At 39.6% G+C, this 24136-nt stretch overlaps 1 protein-coding gene across 6 annotated transcripts in view; it reads right to left on the reverse strand.

The window, feature by feature from the left end:
* DOCK9 (dedicator of cytokinesis 9) overlaps positions 1–24136 on the reverse strand; it is a 282353-nt gene that overhangs the window by 55534 nt on the left and 202683 nt on the right. For all 6 annotated transcript variants that reach the window (XM_058548414.1, XM_058548411.1, XM_058548416.1 and 3 more), the window contains exons 28-37: positions 19652–19798; positions 19378–19461; positions 18568–18679; positions 15188–15366; positions 14829–14942; positions 12693–12813; positions 7368–7501; positions 5236–5350; positions 1641–1707; positions 292–339 (exon numbers count right to left, since the gene is read on the reverse strand). In XM_058548414.1, coding sequence (XP_058404397.1) covers positions 292–339; positions 1641–1707; positions 5236–5350; positions 7368–7501; positions 12693–12813; positions 14829–14942; positions 15188–15366; positions 18568–18679; positions 19378–19461; positions 19652–19798 — 1121 coding nt within the window. The remainder of the gene's footprint in view (positions 1–291; positions 340–1640; positions 1708–5235; positions 5351–7367; positions 7502–12692; positions 12814–14828; positions 14943–15187; positions 15367–18567; positions 18680–19377; positions 19462–19651; positions 19799–24136) is intronic.

A 24136-nucleotide genomic window follows, 5' to 3' on the forward strand; every position in this document is an offset into this window, starting at 1 on the left:
GAGGGAGAATTTGGAAGGAAGTACAGAAGTACAGCAACAGGCCACAAAGGAAAATATTTCCAAGAGATATGCATGTGATAGAACGGACAGAAGGAACGTAGGAACGTAGGCGAAAGATGCTACCAGATTTTGTGGTAGCAATCCAAAGACCTGCCAACTGTCTTCATAGCTGTTTATGAGAATTCAACTGCCAATCACCCAGACGACAATTCCCACACATTCGGATCCAAGTAATACAGAAAGTAACGTAGAAAATGACACAACATTTCCAACAGAAACCCCCCACAGTACCTGGCTATATATCGCTTCCCCATGTACTGGAACTGGTGCAAGCAGACTCTGCAGACAGGATAAAAGATTGTTAGGGAAACGTGAAGATAAAATTATTTTCAACACATTGTTTTATTTAAACCCATCAACAACACATTCGAGAAACTCTTATATCTACCACTAGCCCCTGACTTCTGGTTTTCAGGAATTCTCTGGAAGGTCCCTCTAAACCCAGAGAAAATCATAACCTGCAAGGGAGGCCCCATATTGTGCTGCTATCAGTGCTGTAGTGAGTGGTTAGAGCCACACAGAAAGGCCCAGGACCAACAGGATTGTCCGTTGACTCAGGGTTTGGACATTTACTCCAGGCAGTTTGCCTTAGAAATCATGACAGAAACCAAATGCACTGTTCCGAGCTGCTGATTTGTCCTCATTCAAATCTACTATAAGGAGCTTTTCTTTTGGCTCAAGTAAATGGACTGGTCCCTTACAGACATCACGTATGTAGGTTTTGTTTTGTTTTAATAAATCCACAACATTGATTTTTTAAAAAAATCTTATATTTAATAAGAGGCAGTTAAAATAACGTCTAGTAAGTTCTGGTGCTGAATCTCGTTTCACCATGTGACAATTCCCACCTTTAACTCAGCAGGAGAGCGGTTGTGAGACTATGAACCAAGACCATAATTCCAAAATGCTTAAAGGTCTGAACACCACAGCTGTCCACCTGAGTTTATGCAAACACATCTGGCAGCAAATGATGACCCCAACTAACTGACACAAAGCCACTCTTACAGTTATGATTAACCCTATTATTGTGAACAATTGTGGTACTGCAGAAATAATTTTTTTACTGCAGAAACAATAATGTGTTTGATTGTAGGGTGTTGCCTAAAACCCTGCTGGGGTGTTAAGGACTATACTCTATGTAATTTTTTCAAAAATCCAAAAAGTTCTGGATTTCGAAAATCATCTGGCCTGAGCAGTTTTGGATAAGGGATTGTGGATTCATGTTTCTAAAAGCAAAGAACTTAATAGAAATCAGAAACTTAAACTGAAGAGATAAAATGAGATAATATAGATAATATGTAAGATTTCACTTTTATTTATCATATACTTTAAAATTATAGCAATTTTTCTGTCTCAGTTTCTGCTTCTGCTTAAGTTAGATTCAACTTAGAAATGCAGAATCCACCCAATTTGGCTAAGAAATTTTGTGTTATTTTATTAAAATGGTTTACACACAAAAGTGAATATACTGAATATACTGTGAATATACTGCATTTCTGGTTCAACTACATAGTATTCTTCACAACTCTTAATTAGCCAGGAAAAATCAAGAGGCAATGAGCAAAAACAAAATTACTCACTCAGATATTGTAAAAAAATCCATAAGTTCAGATGTTGAAGCCTTGTTCCAATACGTAAACAAAGCATCTAGAAAGTAAACATTTATTTGGTCAGAATCCTGATGCGTATTACGTACATAATGAAATGGGAAGAAATCTCAGAGTGTAGGCCTCTAAAATCTCCCCCACCCCTATGATAGCTGATCAAAGGACAAACTACAGTGACCAATCTATACTGGATAACATATACAATAGGCTCATTCAATTTAAAGAAGCTACATTTAAACACTTGACCTTGAATTTCATCATACATCCTTTAGCACTATATAGCACATATTTAACTTCTATATGATGTGCTCTTAAATGGACAATCAAAGAATACAAGTAGGTATATAATCTAAAGTCAGGCTTTCTCTTTACCTACTACAGAATCCCTCCCTAATAGGGAATCTGCTGAAAATTCCCACAGGTACATAAGTACCCCCCTTCCTAACTAACACACACACACACACACATACACACAGGTGCGCGCTGAAATGGAAGTATGCATTCTACACACACCATTTTGCCCTTTGAGTTTTAATTCAATAATATAGCTTGGCTTTATCTCAATCTTATCCAAGCTACATAATATTTGTCTCCACAGATGTACTATAATTGAGTTAACCAGTCCCCTACTGATAGACATTGACATTTTCTCCCCCTAATCTTTTGCTATTATAAATTATGCTTTGATGAACATCCTTATACATGGGTCTTTGCATACTCATCCAACTTCATCTATAGGACAAATTTTAAGAAGTGAAATAGCTGTGTCAAATGGTATATACATTTAAATTTCTGACAGATATTGCCAAACAGCCTTCCAAACAAGCAGTGTAGAGAGTTCCTATTTTCCCACACCATGGTACAATGTACTCGTGATTAAGAACTCACGCCTGCTCTTCATCAAGAGCAACTGGGTATATTTTTAGTTAAGGCAAATATTAAAATCCTAAAAATTCATTTACAGGAACCATTCTCTACGTATGATCCTTAACCATTTAGCATTGCACAAAAAGTATTATTTAATAGTTAAAACATTTTTACATTCTTATAATTTACACTGAGGTTGAGAGATTCTCTTAGTGAAAATGCCATTGAGTTTTAAGGCCTGAGATGAGCGAGAGGGTGGCTGCAGAGATGCTGATGGCTCGTGAAGACGCACAGCCATGGACTTCTACTCTACACTTAACAAGAACAGGGACAGGCAGGAGAAGCGTGAATATATACGGAGTGCCTGTTACGTGCCAGGCACTGTGCTAGGTGGTCTCACGATTTCACATATATCATGTCATCAGATCCTCACCATGATCTGAGGCAGAGAGTTCCCATTTAGAGACGAGCTAATACAGGCTTAGAGAAGTTAAGTAGTTCTCCCAATTACCAGCCTAAAGAATCAGGATGGAACGGGGATTTAAATCAAGCACACCTGATTTTGAAAGCCACATTTGACCTATTAGACCAGTAACCAGGGTGGGTCAGGCAGCTTCCATCTCTCAGGGGTTTTGAGTTTAGAATCCAGAGGGACAGACTCTGGTTACTTGAGGCTGGTCATCCTGGTGTGGTGAGAACCCAGGGAGCCAAATGAATGCTGGAGGGTCTCTCAGGGTCAACTTACAGACTTCTGTGGCCACCCCCAGCACATACCAGACAGAACTGGCTGGCCAGCAGAGTGGCACCAACATATCCTTCTCTTGCTCTGGACTCAGGCTATTAACTGAGAGGGGGAGAAGACAGAGATAACCTCTAATGAAGGAGGGAGGAGGCATAAGAAGACACAGAGAGCTAGGGGCCTGGTGTGTAGAAGGTGCTCGTTAAATGTGGGATAAAGGAAAGAGTAGCTACAGAGTTACACAATTGATTTTCGTTGTCTGTCTGGTAAACTCTCTCTAAAGGCAATTTCTCCCTCACCCCATACCATACACAAAAATCAATGCTAGGTAGATATTTAGATTTAAATGTGAAAATTTAAATAATACAGCTTTTAAAGAAAATATAGGAGAATATTTTCACCTGGGGGTAGGTGAAGATTTCTTAAACAAGATACATAAGAAAATTCTAATTACAAAAGAAAAAAAGTTGATAACTTGAAGGCAATTGAAAAAAAAAAAGATATTCTAAAACTGTTTTGAAGTGGTGGCTGCATTTTTAAAATGTGTGCATGGCCTTCCAAAGGGCTGACTTTAAAGGGCAACCTTAACTTGGATGCAAAATTTCTGGAATATTTGTCTTTATAAAGCATGTTTCAGTTGTATATCCTATTTAATATTTGAAACTTAAAAGATTTTAAAGAAAACATTCTACAAAAGAAAAACAGGATTATAACGCTGGCTAAAACTCACTACCCCATGATGTAAAATTTAGAACTTCTGACTTAATGAGAACAATTTCAACTTTATAACCCAAATATTAGAATAAGTGCCCAGTGCTTTCGTATTTGGTCATCATTCAAGGAAACTGTTATTAGCTTGTTCTTTTTTCAAATAGTTATTTTAAAGTTACAACTTGATAGAAGAACAAAGCAACCCAGTCCTGAAGTATTTTAAGGACAGGCATGCTGTCCTTAAAATGTTCCTAACACCTGAGTTTATAAGGCCAGGTTGCTAACGCTGCTGGAATGGAAGTTCAATAGACAAGAAACACTGTTTACAGACAGACATCCCATCCATTGAACGTTTAATGCCCTCACCTACTATCATCAGACAAGAAGTCTTCAGGTCCTCAAAAAATGGCATTTTGTTTTCAAGAGTTCATCTTCACTCAGTGACCTTAATAAAGCGCATAGTACACTTTCTAATTTGTTGCAGGGAAAATAAGAAGATTTCTGATGGAGACAAGAAATGTGACTTTGTAGCATGGCAAAATTTCACGTGAATGGTTGTATCAAAACACAACCAGAGCTGAAAGTGTCCTGTCATGGGTATTTACAAGCTTTATGTGGTACAGATAAAGCGTCAATGGTTGTGGTCACTTCTATTAAAAAATGTGGTTGTCAAACCCTTAATCAGAAACTTAATCACTATCATACCACTATTTCCATTAGGAAACTAAAATAACACACCTTGCTTCCAGTTATAGCCAGGAATGTCATACACACTTTGAATGGTAGGCATGCTTAAGTCCCCCAACACTATTTTTTCTAATTCAAGAGACTGACTAGTCAAGTTATGCAAGTTGCCAGTAAGTTTGTTTTGACAAATGAAATTGAAAAAAAAAATCAAAAGCTACTTCATTTATCTGCTTTGGCTCCTTTAGTTAAGAGGGTAGGTCTGAGTTTAATATAAATTTTAAAAATAGGTCTATTCACATTTTAGAACTCATTTTCTAGAATATAATAATTTATAAAAATATTTTTCCAAATTAAGGCTTTTATTTCTACTAAAAGAAATTACTCTACTATTTAGTAAATTAACATGCATTTCAAACAAGGAAGAAAAATTTCAAATCCTTATATCCTTTCAACTAATTACAACAACAAAAAAAACCAAACCAAAGGGAAGAAGAAAAAGAAAACAAAAAATAAACCAAATACTGCAACAAGGAAAGTAAAACATGAATCTTCATTTTTGCCTACCATCAGACATGCTTTTTAAGATGTAGAGAAAACACATCAGCAGGCTCTTAATCTCAGACTGGTCAAGTTTGTCACAGCGAACCACAGAATTTCCCAAAGTGCCACTTTGTTGGTGCTAAAAAAGGAAATACAGGTGATTTTTCTCTTTCATTACAGGTAAAACAAAATTAGTTTCACTTCTTTCCCTTGGAAGAGACAGATTCTTAGACTTTAGTCAAACCATACAAATTGGAAGGTATAAATAATTTGTCGACAAACTACAGGCACACCTCTACTGAATATACACAAGTGCTGTTCCACGGAAGCTCTGTCTTGTCTCCTTTGCATACTTTCCTGAGAGACAAGCCAGAAGGCACAAACCTTTCAAAGTGGGTAACCATAATTTTAGTTACCAGCTTAGTTTTGAAATGCCAAGTAAAATCTCATGCAAAAAAGTACGTGTGCTAGGATCAAACACAGAAACGATGATTCAGAAGACACTGCAGAACCAACCATATCCTCAGGAAAACGTCAGTGGCTGAAACAGCAAATTAAGTCTATGGTGCTGCTAAGTACCAGCCACAAAAGCCTGGAGCTGAGTCACTGTCATTCAGTTGACATCATGGGGCACCACTGGGGGAAAACAATGGGCAAGTGCCAGATAGGGACAAACAAGGACACCTCAGCACAGCATTGTCAAAGACCCTAAACTGATGAAGTCATTCCATCATCAGCTTAGATCAATACCACAAATGTCAGAAAGCTCAGGGCGCATGGTGGGGGCAGTTTTGCCACTAGGCAGCAGGTTCACATGTTCAAAGGGTTCACATTAAAAAAAAAAAGGAACAAGAATCTCTTCTTGTGATAAAAACATAGAAGATTTAAAAATCCTTAAAGTTACATTGCCAATAGAAATCAAAAATTTTTTGCCAAATACCAAAGCAGAAAGATCAGTGAAAAAACATCTTTCATTCAAGGTATTGGTGGGCAACTGAAAAAATGTCTATAATAAACAGGCTTAATTAATAACACAAGAATATTTTTATTTAAGGAAGAAATACAGGTGCAATTAGTGGCAAAACTGTAGTGAGGATGCATCTTCTTGCCCACCCACTTCATCAGAGCCGCTAGGAGAACTCAGTATTTCTTGCAGTGGGAGGGAAGGTGCAGCATGCAAAGTTTCCTCTGGCAAAGGTGGAATCGTTAGAAGCGAAAAATCCACAGTGACCCGGTTTTTCCCGGCTGGCTGGCAGCTCTCTTCCTCCTCTCCAACACTGCGTATGACACCAGCGGAGTGCCTTCTGAGCAGCTTCTCCCTCTACACACGAAGGCATGTCAGGGTCAAGGGAAAAGTTCAGCACGTCATGACACATACCTGCTCTGAGATGCTGTGGACCTCGACAGAACTGCAGATAAGGCTAATCACGTCAATGCCAGCCACAGAAATGTGTGATGAGATTACAAACCTGATGCCAAGGAAGGAGGTTTTCCATGTTTCTGACAACCAGGAATACATCCCTAAGTGGTTCACTTGTTTATTGATACATGTGCTTGCCTATTACTTGAAATAAATTAGGACAACAGGGGCCAAGGTGAGACCTTGACCTAGAACCTATTATGGTTCCAGGTTTAAATCCAAGCTTTAGCCATTCATGTAAAGTTCCAAATAGTCTGAGCCTTAATTGTTTCAAGAAAAAAGGTTAAATATGAGGAGGATGTGTTGTGTTGGGGTTGAGGGGTACAGTGTGAGTGGAGTGATTTCAAATAAAGCCTTATCCCTGAATCACCTATATGATCAATTAACCTCTTCTGGAGCTGGCTCTGGACCCAATGTCCATTTGGGTGGATAACTGTGTTCTCCGGCATACAGACAGTAGGGATTCTAAGTGAGTGATTGTGATTTTGATTTCCAACCTGCTCAAGGTGCTCCCCTGTAAACACTGCTCTGATCTGAGATCCTGGAAACAGGAATCAGGGGTTTCAGGGAATGGACCCCATCCTTAGTTAATACTCTGATCACCTACCCCAGGTAAACTCAGTTTTTTTGTTTTTTTTTAAAGTCAAACTTAGTGAACATTAGAATATGAAGCATGTTTACTTTGGGCTAAATCTATTAGTTATAAGGAACACTTAGGTATATGAAAAGAAATTACCTTATCCAGGGAATTGCTTTTCTCGTTATTCCTTTCTGGAAGGCTGTTTCCTGAATCTGTGCTTATGAGGGAGCCTCTCGAATCAGCATTTCTCACACTATTGATATTCGGAGTTGAAGTTGTATACGGAGAAGCTAAACAGAAATTAAGCCAAGACCAAAGATTTGGTGAGAGAACTAAATAAAGATAAGTACTGAAATTTAAGGGAAATTGCTTTTACGGCACTTATTTTTTCTGTCAGGAAGCTAGTTCAAGGGTTGCATTCAATTACTTCACCTTTAAAGAACCAAGCCATACAGACTGAGATAAAAATAAACTGTGAGCTGAAACATTCAGACACAACTATCTATTCATTTAAGAGAAACCACCTTTGATGGCTAAGACTAAAGGAGCAAACAGTGTTTTAGGACAGCATAGAATGAACAGTTTAAAAATTAAAAAAAAAAAAATAAATCCACCTACAACTATCAAATCAAAAAATTAAAGCATACAGTAAACCCGCAGTATTCAAACTGCATAGTGAGGTGTCCTAGAAAACTCAGAGAGGTGTCATGGATATTTTAAATTTTCAAGAAAAACACAACAATACTCGACACTCTGCTGGAAACTGCAGTTTCAATGTTAGCTCGTGCTACATTCCTTTTGATGATGTCATATCTTTGTGAAGCTGATATTTGGTGGTTGCTATGATAAAAAGCAAATACTGGGTGAAAATCAATGTGGAACAGGAAATGAGGATGGTGGGGAGCAACCTGGTTCCAAATTTGAGAAGCTGGGCAGTGCCCAATAGACACACACATCCCATTAGTAAGAGCTGTGGTTATTTAAAATAAGACAAAAATTTTTCTCTAAATTTATGTATATTTTTTCAAATGCCTACTAAGTTATTAGAATACAAGTACTTATTAAGTTATTTGGCCTTAAGTACCTAATAAACAGAACTGTTAGGGGTTTCATTTGGCCTGGGACTCCATGAAAATGACAATAAGGGTCCTGTGAACTGAGAATGCTTGGGAATCTCTGCAATAAACAGATATGAGCACAAAAGAAATCTAACTTGGAAATAAAATTTGTGACAGCTGTGAAAAAACAGCATTTGGAGGCAGAAATCAGCCCCCAGCTCGGTTCTATGGAATTTTTAAAAGTAATAGATTGACTTCCTGCTTAGATAAGATTTAAGTAAATCACATAATTAAAAATGACTCTCAGACTTGCACATTCTGTGCTGAGAAAAGGCAGGGCTCACCTGAAAGGCCTGGCGGTTGTGCACACTGCAGGAGGAGCACTCTGCTCCAGCAGGCTGTAAGCACAGCCTCCCACATCCAAGCTGAAGATGCCGTTACTCAGCACCTCAGAATAGGCCGGCCGTTTTCAGATTTCAGGATGCAAACAAGCTGCCACAGACTGAGACACTTCTAAGTTAATACCTCCCCCTCATCTAACACTCAGATTTATCACTACCATCCCTGAAACTGATTCAGCATATTATAATCAAGAAAAGAAGAGGCAGGGGAATTTGAAAATGTAAGTGAAGGCTGGAACATTGTCTTGACATGAGTATAGCCATGTTTGGCCGCTCCATTGACCTACAGCCACCAGCACAAAAAGAAATATAAAAGCTGCTTTCTGCATGGTGGGAACTGACCCTTCTCCCATGGAGAGAGTTGTAAGTTGTAACATTTCAAGGCTCCTTGGGCGTCATAGCACAGGATGGACTGGCCATCTGTGCTGGGCTAGGACGATAACCAGAGAGAACAATGCATGTACACAACTACTGGGCTGGGACGTTAGCCAGGGGGCTCAGTGCACGTACGCCACTGATAACCATTTGTGCATGAAAACACTAAATGTCTGCTCTGAAAAATCTGTAATTGCTTACTCTGAAAATTACTGATGGTATAAAAACTGCTCGAAACTGAGCCCAAGTGAGAGTTCCACCTGTGGAAGGGACGCCTTGCCCAGGACGTGTGATCCTTGCCCAGCCGTGTCGATGGACAGGACTCTCCCGGCAGTGGGGCGTGGATATTGTGAGTAATTGATTTATTGTGAAGTAATTGATCTGATGTGTTCTCTTTTCGGTCAACCTGGTGTTTCTCTTTCCGGTTGATTTGTGTCATTTCCCTTCAGTCGATCTGGTGTTTCCCTTTCCGATCGATCTGATGTTTTTCCCCCTTATTACATGACCTATTCGAATCTGCTGCTATCTCAGCCAATGTGGATGTTTTCCCTCTCCAGTCGAGCTGGTGTTTTTTCCCTCTTATTATTTGACCTATTTGGATCTGTTTGTGGACTATCGCCTTTACTAGCCTCTATATAATAAAATATACCTTCAGTCCATTGGTTTGGAGTGGAAAGTTTCTTTTACATCTCCAATCGAATCCCCAAACCTCTCATAACAAACATGTAAACCACTGGCCACAGGCTGCGCCTCCGCCAAACAGAAACTGTATGACTGACTGTCACGGGGAGCAGGTAGAAAGCCTATGAGAAACTATGAGCCTTTTTCCATACTCAGAGATAAAAGAAATACACATTATGACCAAATTATAATCATAGTCCTCCTACTATACCCAGACTTCTTTTTTTTGGTGAGGAAGATTAGCCCTGAGCTAAAATCTGTTGCCAATCCTCTTCTTTTTGCTGAGGAAGATTGGCCCTGGCTAATATCTGTGCCCATCTTCCTCTACTTTATACGTGGGACGCCTGCCACAGCATGGCTTGACAACCGGTGTGTAGGTCCATGCCTGGGATCCAAACCCATGAACCCCGGGCCGCTGAAGCAGAGCACTTGAACTTAAACACTATGCCGCCGGGCCAGCCCCACCGGACTTCTTGTTTAATGTAGCACACAGAGATCAGGAGAAAGAGGTTCTCAGTAAGGTAAAATTCGACCCTAAATTCTCAGAGTTTTAGGCTCAATTCCAGAACTAGAGTCCTAATCCAAGGCAAACAGATGGAAATGCAATAAATCAAAATGCTTAGTAGAACTATGCTGCTGTTTTGTGTGTATATATTTAATATCCTGGCCCAGTGTATAACTTTTAAAAATCTTAAACAGCATGTAAGTAAAATGAACAGAAGTTTAGTTCACCTCTTTCCCCTTTGTACAGATGGCCCAATGCAAAACATTGAGTAAGTGGAAAACCCTGAGCCTAAGAATGCGTGCCTTTTAAATTGAATGGAATCTCAGAGTAGTTTTCATCCAGGCAATGAATCAGTTTTAGAAATTTTCATGCACCATGTTCCAAAGATATTAAAAAAAAAAAAAACTGCTGAGGTGCGTTCTCAACACATGTGGAAACAAGATTTCTTCTCAACAGAGATTAAGGAGAAAGTCTGCTCTTGAAGGATAAGCACTCGAACTAAAATTAATTGGAAATGCCTTGATAAATAAAAGAGTTGCTAAAGCTACTGGAAAATAACTAGTAAAAATAGTTTAAACGTGGGGAGCTTTTCTGGAAAGCATTCCTAAAAGAACAAGGATTTAAGTCTTTAAAGATGAGGGAAATATAAAGCCTGAGTATAAACAAGTCCGTTGTGGTGAATTCCTATGAAAGGTGGATTCAGATCTTGAAATTCAAGAAACAGTGAAAGGGACTAAATCAGTCTCAAGTACTTTTTATAACTTTGCCATGAACACAGAGTAATCAAAGGCCATTTATGCCATTTGAGGTACGCTAAAGACACCCAATGGCTCATCTTCACGTTCTCAAGACATCCCAAACCCTAACAAGGTAAATGCAGAATTGGAGAATAAAGTCTGAGTCGAAACATCACCTCATTCTAGTTTGATCATTTCCGCAAAGTCTTGAGTCCTACAGAGTACAGGTCAGGGAGTTAAGATTTCAATGCATTTTTCGGCCCCAGGACTCATCTAATTGGCTACTGAGAGTACATTACAAAGCATGAATAATGTTACAGAATTGTGCTTGTAACGGCAGTCAAATAATAACACTGAGTGTTTACCATGCCAAGTACTGTACACATTGTATGAGCTCTTCATCCCTCACCACAACTGTTTTGGAAATGTGGACACAGAGTGAAGGGGAGAGACATCTGTCCCTGGCAATTAGTAAATGGTGGAGTCCAGATCCAAAGCCATATCTGTCTGACTTTAAAGCCAGTGCTGTGAACCGCTGCAGAGAAATCTTCCAAAAAGAGCCCTTCCCCACTCCCGGAGCAGCAGCTGGGCATGTGGGCAGAGCAGGGCAAAAAAGACAGAGCGAAGGCCCCAGGAGAAAAGCAAAGGAAACACCATGACCAGGCTCTGCTCCAAGCCTTTTGCATGAATTAACTCATTTAATCTTTATGACGCCTAATGAGGTTTAAGTATAACTATGAAGAATATACAGAAACATAAGTAAGATTAAGGATTGGTATTGGTATTGTAGGAAAAATTTGGGCATTGGTGTGGGTTTCTAATTTTATATTCTGACCAGTTTCATTAGCTACATGAAACAGCATGTTAACAAAAAGAACAACACAAAAGGCAAAGACATAAACTCAGAATGAACAATAGTCCTGCAAATTAATTAGATAAAAGGACTGCCCTTTAGTCTGCTCTCTGACTTAGTTCCATTATTGGGCAGTCTAAGAACTAGCCATAGCAAGATGCTCCATTTATTCAAAGTGTGGTAAAGAGAGGGAGAAATAAAGACAGAATCTGTGAACATATGTGATCTTTGTACCATTATCTTTACAAAGGAGCTGGTTGCACAGGTGCTCAGTTAGTCAGAATATTAATAAGTACATTTCTCAGGCATTTTCTTATAGAGAAACTACTCAATTTGAATCTTGATTTATGCCATCTACTTTCTTCCCCATGGGGGCTGCTCTTACATTATTTCAGATAGAAAAAATATTCTAGGAAAGAAGATTTTAGAAAATCGATTTTAACATTACATTCTAGCTATAAACCACTATCTCCTCAGGAATTACTCTGTCACATTTCATCTAAATCGCTATCACCACAAATAAATCCTATCCACCCCCACACACACACCTGCAAAGATATTCCTTTTCTAAAAGCATAAACAATCCAATTTGAAGATTTAAAATGATAAATTAACTTAAGCATTAACAAAGGGCAAATGGTACAAATACGTGATTAAGTGTACCATATTCAGAATTCATGAGAATTTTGGGATACATATTTTAGTGTAGAGTTGAGGGGTTTCAGTTGCTAAGTATCAAAACCAGCAAAGGAATTTTCAAAGCAGAAACTCAAAGTCCTAACTGGAAAGTTTGAGACGCTAACAAACTATTGGATTAACAACACTGTCAGAATTAAACTAGAGCGAAGCAAATATGAGCACCGAGCATTACCAATGCCAGATATAGCACCAAAGAGGTCTTTGTGCAGGTTGTTATCCAGCGTGTTTCCAGACTTCTGCGGCGTCACTAATGGGTTTACAGCTGGCAAAGTAAGTGATTCCTCCTTCATAGTCTGTCAAAGGGGAGAAAGAGAAGAAATAATCGAAGATGATTTTAAAAGAGTCATCAAGTGTTCTTGGAAGTGTGAGGGCAAGTGTTAGAACAAGATGGAACAGCCTGACAAGTTAAATGTGCCTGAGTGGGAGAAACAGCCGCATGGCGTGTGAGGCAGGAGGGCGGCAGATGGATCAGAGAAGGAGCAAGGAGAAGGGAGCACAGAATATTTCAAGTCTGGGAGGCAGAGAAATCTTGGTCCATAAAGTCATTATTTCTGGTTCCCCAGAAGGTCTAGTACTTTCCCTTTCCAGAGCTCTGATGCCCAACATTTCTTTAGATTATTTCGATATGTTTTTGCCTTCAGAAAAAGTCTCACATGCTCTTTCTAACTGGAACTCTGGTTTTTCTCTCACACTGGAAATCCTTCCAAATGAATAACAGTGACTTACAACAGCAGCGATGAAAATCTCTTCACGTTTGGAGCTTCTTGTGAACTCTTGATCAGTGGAGAAATTATGTTAATTTTGAAGCTACGTCATAAAAGGGATTCTACTGTGGTGAAAGCCACAGAAAAGAACTTGTATTTATTTTTCTCAGGATTGAGGCAGTACAGAGAGGTAGCTTTATGCCCTGAATACTTATTCTGATGAGAAAAGCAGACAGGTTCAGAGAAAACACGTGTGAGATACAATGTTGTATAGGGTGAGATTAATGGGGTGCATTTCAGTTAAGGACAGTGGAAGTTTATGCCCTTTGGAACCACAAAAAACATCCTATGAACATGGCTCATCTCAGTGCACCAGTATTTAGGAGACATATTCAGAGGTGGAGAGAGAGTATATAAAACGAGACAACGCATGACTGTTGGTGGAAAAGGGACAGAAACATGTACGCAAACTCCCCAAGTGTATGCCACAATGACAAAGTGGCAAGACTAACAACTGAGCCAGTGCATGGGTCCAGAATAAAAGGGAAAAGGAAATTGCTAACATCTGTCCAAATTAATGGCAGATAGTCTTAAGCCAAAAAGTTCTGAGATTATTTTTGTGATCATCTTTCAGTCGACTTAATCTCCAATACGTCTTTAATGACTGCCCAAAGATAATACAAATTAGGGTGGTCAGTTCTTGGAGGTGGGGCCTCGTGTCACTCACCTTGGCCTCCCTGACATCCAGCCTGACTGTCTAATTTTACAGACACAAGAAACTTGAGCTCGAAGAGGTGGCTTTTCCAAGACTGCATAGCATGGTACTATCAGAACTGGGGCTAGCACTGAGCTCTCATAGCACACAGGTTAGAACAATGCTTCTTTTTTTTCTTTTTTTTTTTACCTCTCTTTCCCATAAATTTTTGTTGAATACACAGAGAAGAACCTGACATCTTACAAGACACAAGCCATCAAGAAAGCATGGTTTTTAAAATGATTTTTAACAAGAGTTGAAAGTTTACTGATTGACCCCATCTTAGCCAGAAATGCAATTTACGAAGAATACCGTGGATTATTATGGCTTTAGTGGCAAAAAAAAAGAACAAATGTATACTGGGTTGAATAGTGTCCCCCCAAATTCATATCCACCCAGAACCTCAGAATGTGACCTTATTTGCAAATATGGTCTTCGCAGATATAATTAAGATGTAAGGTAAAAATTAAGTCATCCTGGATTAGGGTGGGCCCTAAGTCCAATCACTGAGGTTCTTATAAGAAAAGGAGAGGATATCAGAGACACAGACACACAGCAGGGAGAAGGCCATGTGAAGACAGAGGCTGAGACTGGAATGTTGCAGTCACAAGCCAAAGAATGCAAGGATTTCAGGCAACAAACAGAAGCCAGGAGAGAGGCATGGAACAGACTCTTCACCCAGAGCCTCTAGAAGGAACCAACCCTGCTGATACCTTGATTTTGGACTTCTGACCTCCCGAGTGTGAGAGAATAAATTTCTGTTGTTTTTGGCCGCCCAGTTTGTGTTACTTTGTTACAGCAGCCAGAGGAAACGAATATAGGCTGTGTCTATGCAAATATGCTTACGTACACTGCCGGGGTTCACGGGGAAGGGTGACACATCCCTCACGTTGATCCGCTGGACGTTTTCGATCAGCAGACCAAACAGAGGCAGGTAGAGAGTGGCTATCCTTGCTTGATGGCTCTGAAACAAAGGCACACCGTGTAAGTTTATTGCACGGCTCTGAGAACTTAATGATGGACTGACCTGGCACTGGCAATCTCCTGTATTTAGATCCTTCCTATAAAGAGTGCTGTTAGATTTTATTGCGTAAACAGAGAATAGTCTTAGTGCTGTTAACACTAATTTTTTAATTGATTACTTTCTTTATATTACTTAAAATAAAGAACATTTATCAATCCATATTTCCTTCCATTGGGACCACTCACCCTCGAAGCATATCTGTCATCAAAAGAATGCTTTATCAGCAGGTTCTTGAGCACACTGATGGCAATCAGCCGGACCTCCCTAAACTCCTGGAGGGCGGTCCCCACCTCCCTCAGTAAGAGTCCCACCAAAAAGTGGTTTCTGCAGAACTCATCCGTTAATGAGTAGTCAAGCTGGAGATCTGAAATGAGGATTGAAACTACTTTAGTTAGAGAGGATATAACACACTTTGAATAAAATAAAAATCAAACCCATCCTTTGCATCCAGCCCACGCTGTGTGTCAACAGATGATTAGACTTGGCTTTAAATGGGAAAAGGTCAATTATCTAAAATACTGCTTTACTTCTTAACACCAAAGTCTTAAATGAAAACAAAATTTAAATACCAATAATTGTACTGAATTTTGATTTCAGAAACTATTAAATCCTGCATAATTAAGTTAGTGAATAGTTTAAGTACCAATTTTTGGAATATAGAACAACATATGTTATATTACAAATGTAATTTTATTACTGAATGAAGTTAAAATATAAAGTTATTGTACTAATTGACAGTATTATAGAGAAGTAATGTGTACATAACAAGTAATTAAAGAAAGAATAAATATACATGGTCTATTAAAATGTTCTTTATTACATGAGTTCATTTATCCATTTCCCAGTCATTAATGCCCATATACTACCATTAAAACCCAATATGTTTAAAATGAAGTAGTTAGCATATAACCTATTTATTCTGCTATCACAGAATTAAGAACTTATTTAATGTAGAATTTTAAAAAATATATCCTTATTACTTCTGCATCTCTAAAAGCAAATTAAAAAACTAGTATAAACTAAAACTAAAGTGGACAAAGCACCAAACCAAACTAGTAAATCATCAGCAGGCTTAATGACAAAACTCAAAGCTCTTCTGGAAAACAGACAGAAGCAAACGTGAAATCTACTGAGGGAGGGTAAATAAAAGCACCTAAACATCACTCTAAAGCTGAAACACACCTTTTCAGTAAGCTGCAGCTAGGATTTGAATTCTTATCCTGAATCCATTATTAGAAGAACATCTATAGACGCCTTCTTTAATTCCATATTAGATAATTATTTCTAAACCTATCCAAAATACTAACCCAAGTCCTCTGAAATCCTTTAGCAGAAGCAAGAGAAAGAGTATTCATCTTTCCAGAATAATCATGTCCACTGTTTGTGACTTTTAAGCCCAGTTTATCCCAACGACAGTTCAAAGCTTGAATTCACATAAACTCCTTAGAAGGAAACTATTTATGGGTTTAACTGTGCATGTGCATGTGCAAGCGCATGTGTATGCATGTGTGCAGAGAGAAGGGGGGAGCAGGTGAGAAGGGAGAAAGGAAAGAAAATGCTAAAAAAGACTTATTCCTACTAGTGTTGTAAGGTAAATTATCTATAGGTGACCCATGCCCACCTGCCTAGGGCAGCCCCTCTTACCACCAAATACCCTGATGGTCTACTAAGAGCTTGTGCAGGTCTGCTGGGCACCTGAAAGATTTCCATTTCACTCAGTTCTGCAGGATGAACAATCGGGCCCTGCCAGGTCAGAGGGGAAGGTGGGCAGTAGCACACATTCACTGCCCAACCTCTGGGTGTAAAGAGCTGCCCTCTGCACCCTGACAGGTGAAAGGAAAAGAGAGTCACATCCCCGAGTACAAGTGGGCTAGTAACCCACTGTAAGGGGAGGGAGGAGGTGATGAGGTTTGGAGTGCAGAGTGGGGAGCAATTGGGGTATTGGGAGAGGGTGAGGAGAAGACCTGGCAGGCCCCACATAGGAGGTGCTGAGTGACTGGCCAGGGAGGAAAATGAAGATTCCCCCAGGGAGGTGGTTATTTGAGGTTGAGAGTGTCAGGGGTGGGCATGCCATGTTTGAGGAGCTGGGAGCAAGCAGGTGTGTCTGAAATGTGGGGAATAGTGGGGACTGAGACCAGACAAGTGGGCCGGGATTGGATCGGGGATGCTGAATGCCCAACTGTTCCCTCAGCCAAGAATGCTCAACCCCTCACTTTCTTTAGATTATCACCCAAAGTCAACTTCTCAGTGAGGCTTTTCCTGCCACCCTATCTCAAACGTCACCCCTTCTCATATCCCCTTTCTTTGCTTTACTTTTTTCTGCTTAGCACTTATCACTCTCTGACATTCTACATATCTCACTTAGGTAGAACAGCCAGGGATTTTCATCCTTGTTGTCCAACTGTATCCCCAGGCTAGACACAGTTAGCGCTGGGTAAATATTTACTGAATACATGAATGCCAACTCCAGGTCCACAGTCCCCCTTCTTGCTCCTTAAAAGGCAGTCTGAGTCTGTTCTGGGGGAAGATGTTTATGTCTCTGAATGAATGCTTTTGTGTGTTTCTCTCCAAATTTCAGAGTCAGTTGATTTAGGTGTCATTAACAGTTTGGTGGCATCCTTCCACTTTTCTCCTTAAGCATAAATAATCCTGAGCACATACAAGGCACTAAACTCAGTAAATATTACCTGACAGGCCTGATAGACTAATTTGATTCATTTGACTTACTCAGTGAAAACAAACAAATCTCTATGAGCTTAACTCTCTTCAAACTTAAAGAGGATACAGAGCAGTTAATAAAGACTCAACATGCAAACATAAAAAGCATGTGAAAAGCTGTGTTGCTTGCAATCTAGGTTACTGCCACCACTACAGACAGGGCTATGAAAATAGTGGAATACTACATTTTTGGAGTGAGCAGTGCTTTTTGTTTGTTTTACTTCTTAAAGAAACATCCTAGAGGACCTAGTAACCCCAGGAGCAAAAACCGAGATGCCTCTGAGGATATTACAGCAATGTCTCAGCTACAGTGAGAACACATTCACTGGTTTATCAGGAGTTTAAAAATGATCCAGGTGTATGGGAAATGCCCAAGTGAACAGCGCATATAAGCATTTCAGCAATCACTTGCATTCTTTTTCTTTAAAAGGAGGAAAATGCAAGAAAGCAAGCGTCACACTACACACCTACCTACAGGAGTGTCATTTGACTCCACAGTTGGTGAAAGAAAAGCTAATTCATGAGAAAAAAGGAAAAGCAAAACAAATAAAAATAAACTACAATAAGTAAAATGAATTTCTATTGTTTAAGCAAAGGAATTTTCCAATGAAAATAAGTCACACTGACGTGATCTGCAGTCTGATAAGTTTGCTGAAAACTAAGTTCCCATATAACATTTTATTAATATTTTTTAAAATGGAAATTTAACAAGAAAAAAAATTAATTCATCAATGAAAAAAAATCAGAAAAATCTAATGTCGTGTTTGAATCAATTCTCTTTTCTTATTAAAAATAAGTGGCTTTCTTTGTGAAAAGACTAAGATTGATATACATAAAGATAGATTACCTTGGTACCTTTGAATCCTGCCTTTTCCAAAAGGCATTGGTAAATTCAAAGGAATATAATGTTCATGATTGCACACCACACGGAGAAATTCAAACTTGTATTCAAAGAGGGTCTGCAGGAAAAAAGGTTCAGTCATAGGTTAAATACCTCACTGGATACTTTATACAGCATCCTAAAAAAAACCTACTGGAAATAATACACCCATTCTTTAGCTTCTTGACCCTCTTGGAACTGCATGCTCTATGCTATTTTACAGATTTTAGATAGACTGTAGGGATTTGTTTGAAAATTGAGAACACAATTCATTAAACAATGTTCTCCACTGACTTTTAGGACATTTATTATTTATGCTCCTCCTACTTCAATAGAGGATTTCAGGCAGCTTATAATTATAGACAAAGACTCAATACAGCAAAAAAATGAGTAAGGCAGAGCTTTAAAAAAGACACACAAGAGAAGAGACAGAGAGAACTCCACCTGAGAAAGGCTACACGGGTACTTCTGCTACCTTGTTAAATAAACTATGATTCACGACACATATACTTTTAGTTTTGCAGTTGAGAAGTCATTTCAGGTGTTGACAAGAAAATCAATAGGTATGTTTATTTCACATTTGGAATTACTGTGTCCCTAATATCTCACATATTAATGGAAGTAAGTATTACTTAGTACTAGTTAGTATTTCCAAGAGAGGGAGTGAGTAGTGACTCACGGGCTGAAAGAAAATTCTGACGTGAATTGAGAGAAATAAGTGGGTATCCAGATGTGAATCAGTGAGACAAAAGGAACAGTGTGTAACAAGCATACTACCTTCGGATCTCCAGGAGCAAAGCAACTGATGTAATTGTTGATCTGCTTAAAGACGAAGCCCCTGTCCATGAAGGTGAAACATCTCTGCAGAGGAAACAACCCACAAAGGTAAGTAGTTAGGCCCAAACTTTTTTTGAAAGTTGAGTTCAAATCAGCACTTACTGTTACTAAGTTTATCCTTGAGCATAAAAACATGCCGTCGACGTTGACTGGGCTCCCACTATATATTAGTCACTCTGCTAGAAGAACATTTCAGTCACTTAGAGGGCCCCACCTTGATGAACACAGCAAGGCTATGATTCGCATTCTTAGATGCTTCTGGGTTATCTCGAAACTTCTGAGTGATGTGTGGCATCAGCATATTCACAACAGTTTCCACTGCATGATGATAGGATGCAGGAAATCTCTGGTTTCGCAATAACTAAAAAGAATTGAAAGCAAACATTTTTTAAGTTGCTTTCTCTTGGGGAAAAAATATCTCATCCCTGAGTCCATTTTAAAAACCTAGGATTCTAATCTTACTTATCTGAAATTAGATAAGATGAATTCTTCTTTCTTCTCTCAAACTCCTGTACAAGTATTCTAACATTTCAAATATGTGCTGTGGATTAGACCTGAGATCTCAAAATTCGGCATGATAAAGAGTACCTTGGAGGTGTCTGTAAAAACATGGAGATGTGCCTCTACTCCCAGAGACTCTGATCTGGAGCTGCATTTCCACTGAGTACTTTTGGTGATTCTAATGCCTGCACCTCTCAAAGATCTCTTTAGAAAACGCTGGCTTAGGTTTAAGCTTCAAATATTCAAACCAAAAATACACACATCAGTGATTGTACATCACCAGTTGAAACTGCGTAGAATCTGTCCTCTTCAAATTAACTCAATGTAATAATTTTTCCCCTCAAGAATGCTTGCCTAAGAAATTACACCCAGAACACTTAGTAATCAGCCACCACTTACTGTATATCTTCCACACATCAGGCACTGCACTAGATATTTTTACATACTTTTTCATTAAATTCTTTTACCCTTACGAGTTTAATCCTCATTTACAGAGGGTCAGAGCAGTTAGGTAAATGCATCCTCAGTCATACAACTGACCAAGATTCAAACTCAGATCTACCACAAGTCCAAGGCCTGTGCTCCTTCTGCTGTGACACAGTGCAGCCCCCTCTTCCGCCCCCAATAAATGGAACAATTTACTGAGGGCCTGAAATGTGAAACGGACTGAATTAGATGCTCCATGATATTTATCCATTCACGCATGTGATTCTAACAGCCACAACAGGGGGTAATTTCTACCCACATTTTACAGATCAGGAAACTGAAGCTTAGAGAGATTCAGTAACAAGTACAAACGGACCTTTAATATCCCTCTCTTCCTTCTCCCTTTTAGTGGCAGAACCTCTGGGTTTTACAGGGGCGCTCGGCTGCCCAGCTAGCGACTACATTTCCCAACCTAACTTGCAGCTACATAAGGGCCACGTGACTGAGTTCTGGCCAATTGGCTGTAAGAAGTGACAGGTGCCTCTTTCAGCTATGCCCATAAAAGGGACTGCCTGCCTTCCTAGTTCTCTTCTTTACCGCTGCCTGGAATGTGAGGTGGTGGTGAGCCAGCTTCTCAACCATGTGGATGAGGGTGACACCTGGGCTGGATAATTATTGGATAGAAGGAGCCTGAGTCCCTGAATGACCTTGGGGGACAAGCTCCCCTACTCTCTGAGCTGCCTCCTGGCTCATAATTTTCCAAAAGAGAGAAATGAACTTTCTGTCTTATTTAAGCCACTATTTGGCCTGTTTTGGAGCGCCAAAGCAGTATCCCAATATAAAACAAGTAGTATTTTGTAAAACTAGAACTGAAATCTAGGTATTTCTGACATGAAAGCATGCATTATTTTATGCATTAAATACCAGAACCTATTGTAAAATTTTGAAATACTAGCTTTATAATAATCTCAATTCTCAAACCAATAACAAGACAATCTTTGTAAACTTATATAAACTCAAGAATCCACTGAGGTAAGGATCAAGTAATCAAAATTTGAAGTTTACCTACTTTTAATAACAGAACAGTAAATTTTGAAATTCCAAAGGGATATTGTTCCATATGTACAACCAATAACTCTATATCCTGAGGTATCAGCCTCAATAGATGATCAGTTTCCAGGACCCCGGGCAAGGCCAACTCTAACCAGTAGGCATGACTGCTAGCTACCGAAGCTGGCCACTCCTAAAAAAGAGGTCTCCCAAGAAAGGTCGCCTTCAGAATGGGGCTGAGTCAACAGCTGCTAAAATCATGAAAAAAGGATGGGAAACTCTATAATGAATGGATGGAGTGTGCACTACATAAACCTATTGGTCAATATTATCAAAACTAAAAGTGGGACAACCAGACATTGTATGCCTCCTGATGTGATGCAGCACTGCAAGTTTACAGGAAACACAGGAGACAGAGAACCATGTCATGTAACACTCTGAGGTTAAAATCAGCAAATCGGGAATGTGGGAAATTCTGCAGGACAAATGTCCACTTGTTTTCAACAAATACATTGCATTAAAAAACAAACAAATGGAGAGGGAACAGTTTGAGATCCAAGAACCTTCAGAGACACAACAACCAAATGCAATGTGTAGAATATGTTTAGACCCTGATTCAGACCAACCATCAAATGACATTTTTGAGACACCTAGGGAAAACGGAATACAGATAGGGTGTTAGATGATAAAGAAATAAAGCCAACTTTGTTGAGTGTCATAATGGTACAGTGGTTACATCTTTTTTACAAGCTTTATCTGTTAGAGACGATACACTAAAATTTTTACAGATGAAGTGATAAAACATTTGGGAATTGCTTTTAAAATACTCTAGGAGAAAAAATGTGAAGGTGGATAATATAAAGTAAGAATGGGAGAATGCTTATAACTGTTGAAGCTGGGAGACAGACATGAGATTCATTAAATTATTCCCTTTCCTTTTATACTTATTTAAAAATTTTGACAATAAAAGTTTTTATTAAAAATAAAGAAAATGTGGTGAAGAATGGTGGATAATTAACACACCAACCCATCAACAATGCTGTTCAGTGATTAGATGACAACTCAGTGCCCCTGAAGACTGAGATGAAGCTCTCCCTGCAGTGACAAACAGCTATTGTCAAGAGTCTTAATTTGGTAACAAAACAGTGAGGTAAGACACACATCTAAAGGTAATAATGACCAAGGTAATTAGACGTTTTTATGGAGATTACTATAAACTGAAATGGAAAAAAAATAATCTAGGATAATGGGCTGATGTCCAGGGTGGTGAGTATATAAGCACCAGCTCGGAAAAGAGGACATTGGACATTAAGAGACTTCTCAGCCCAACAAAACCCCAACTCCTGACCATGTCCTGCCATGGGATCTCCTCTCAGCGGTGCTGCAGCGTCCCCAGTGGCTCAGCCACCACCACCTGCTCCTCCGACAAATGCTGCTGGTGTGGGGTTTGCCTGCCCAGCACCTGTCCACACCAGATCAGCCTCCTCCAGCTGACATGCTATGCCCCGTGTCCCCTACCCTGCTGTGAGCTTGACACCTTTGTGCCACCCTGCTGGCTAGTCAGCTCCCGCCACCCGACTCCTGGACTGAATGGGATCTCCCTGGCAACCCACACTCAGCCTTGCTGTGAAGAGCCTTGTAAGCCCCGCTGCTAACAGCCAAGTCTTTGCAGACACCAGCGATGGGCTACACCACATCCTACACATCATGTCATCTGGGATCTGACAACTGCTGTTGCTCAAATCAGTGCTTCAGACAAGGACTTCGCAAACAGTCTTCAAATGTTCCATTTTGTTCCTTACTGTGTTCTTCTGCTCTCTTGGGTTTAGAGACCTCTTTTCTATGGGCTATTTTATTTCTCAGTGAGATATAATAAATAAGACTATTAGCTAATAAACTTTATTTTTTCTGGCTTAGCAAACAACAACAGAAAAGTAATGGGGTAAACAAGAAATTTGCCAATGACATTTCTTCTCTCCTATTTTCTTCTACTTCTTTTTTCTCCTATCTCCTCTTTATTTTCATTCATAAAAATTAGGCTTTTCTCTAACGTCTCCATGTTTATTTCTCTCTCTACCCTGCTGGTGCATGAGAATGGTGACTCAGATCTCTGACTGCAGGGAGCATAATTGACCCACAGCCCAGCTGCCGTGCTCTGAAATCTGCCGCTGCTTTTGCACCATGGCCACACCTTGCATGAGCTACTCCCAGTCAATGACTGAGACTGGCAGGGATACCAAGGCAGGCTTGTTCCTGAAGGATACAGAACTCCTCTGACAGTTGACTTTTGCTCAAGGACTTTCCAGCAGCCTTGCTGAACTTTCTTACAATTGCACAGCAGTCTAAGATATTTCCTTCCTTTCCTCTCTCCTTCACCTTGGGTCAGACCTGCACTGCCATCTGAGGGCTTTTCTAGCCTCTCCTGGGCTTCTTCCCCATCTTTCCTCATAGTCATTGCCCCTAATAAATCTCTTGAATGGATAATCCCATATGGCGACCCAGACTAACACGACGCTTTTCTCCAAGCAAAGCTTAGCCTTATGGTTTCAGCAGACGGGCACTCACAAATCTATTTCTCTAGTTGTGTCTGTTCTCTTCCTTGCCCAAGCCTGAATCTCCACCTGTCAACAGGAAATTTATTTGCCTGTGCCATTGCCCCCTGTGGCAACAACTGCCGGTTGCTTCCCAATATCTGTTCTCTCTTCTCTCTCATAGTAATAGA

This window comes from Diceros bicornis, chromosome 9 (genome assembly GCF_020826845.1).
Source record: "Diceros bicornis minor isolate mBicDic1 chromosome 9, mDicBic1.mat.cur, whole genome shotgun sequence".
In the NCBI taxonomy this organism is placed as follows: domain Eukaryota; kingdom Metazoa; phylum Chordata; class Mammalia; order Perissodactyla; family Rhinocerotidae; genus Diceros; species Diceros bicornis.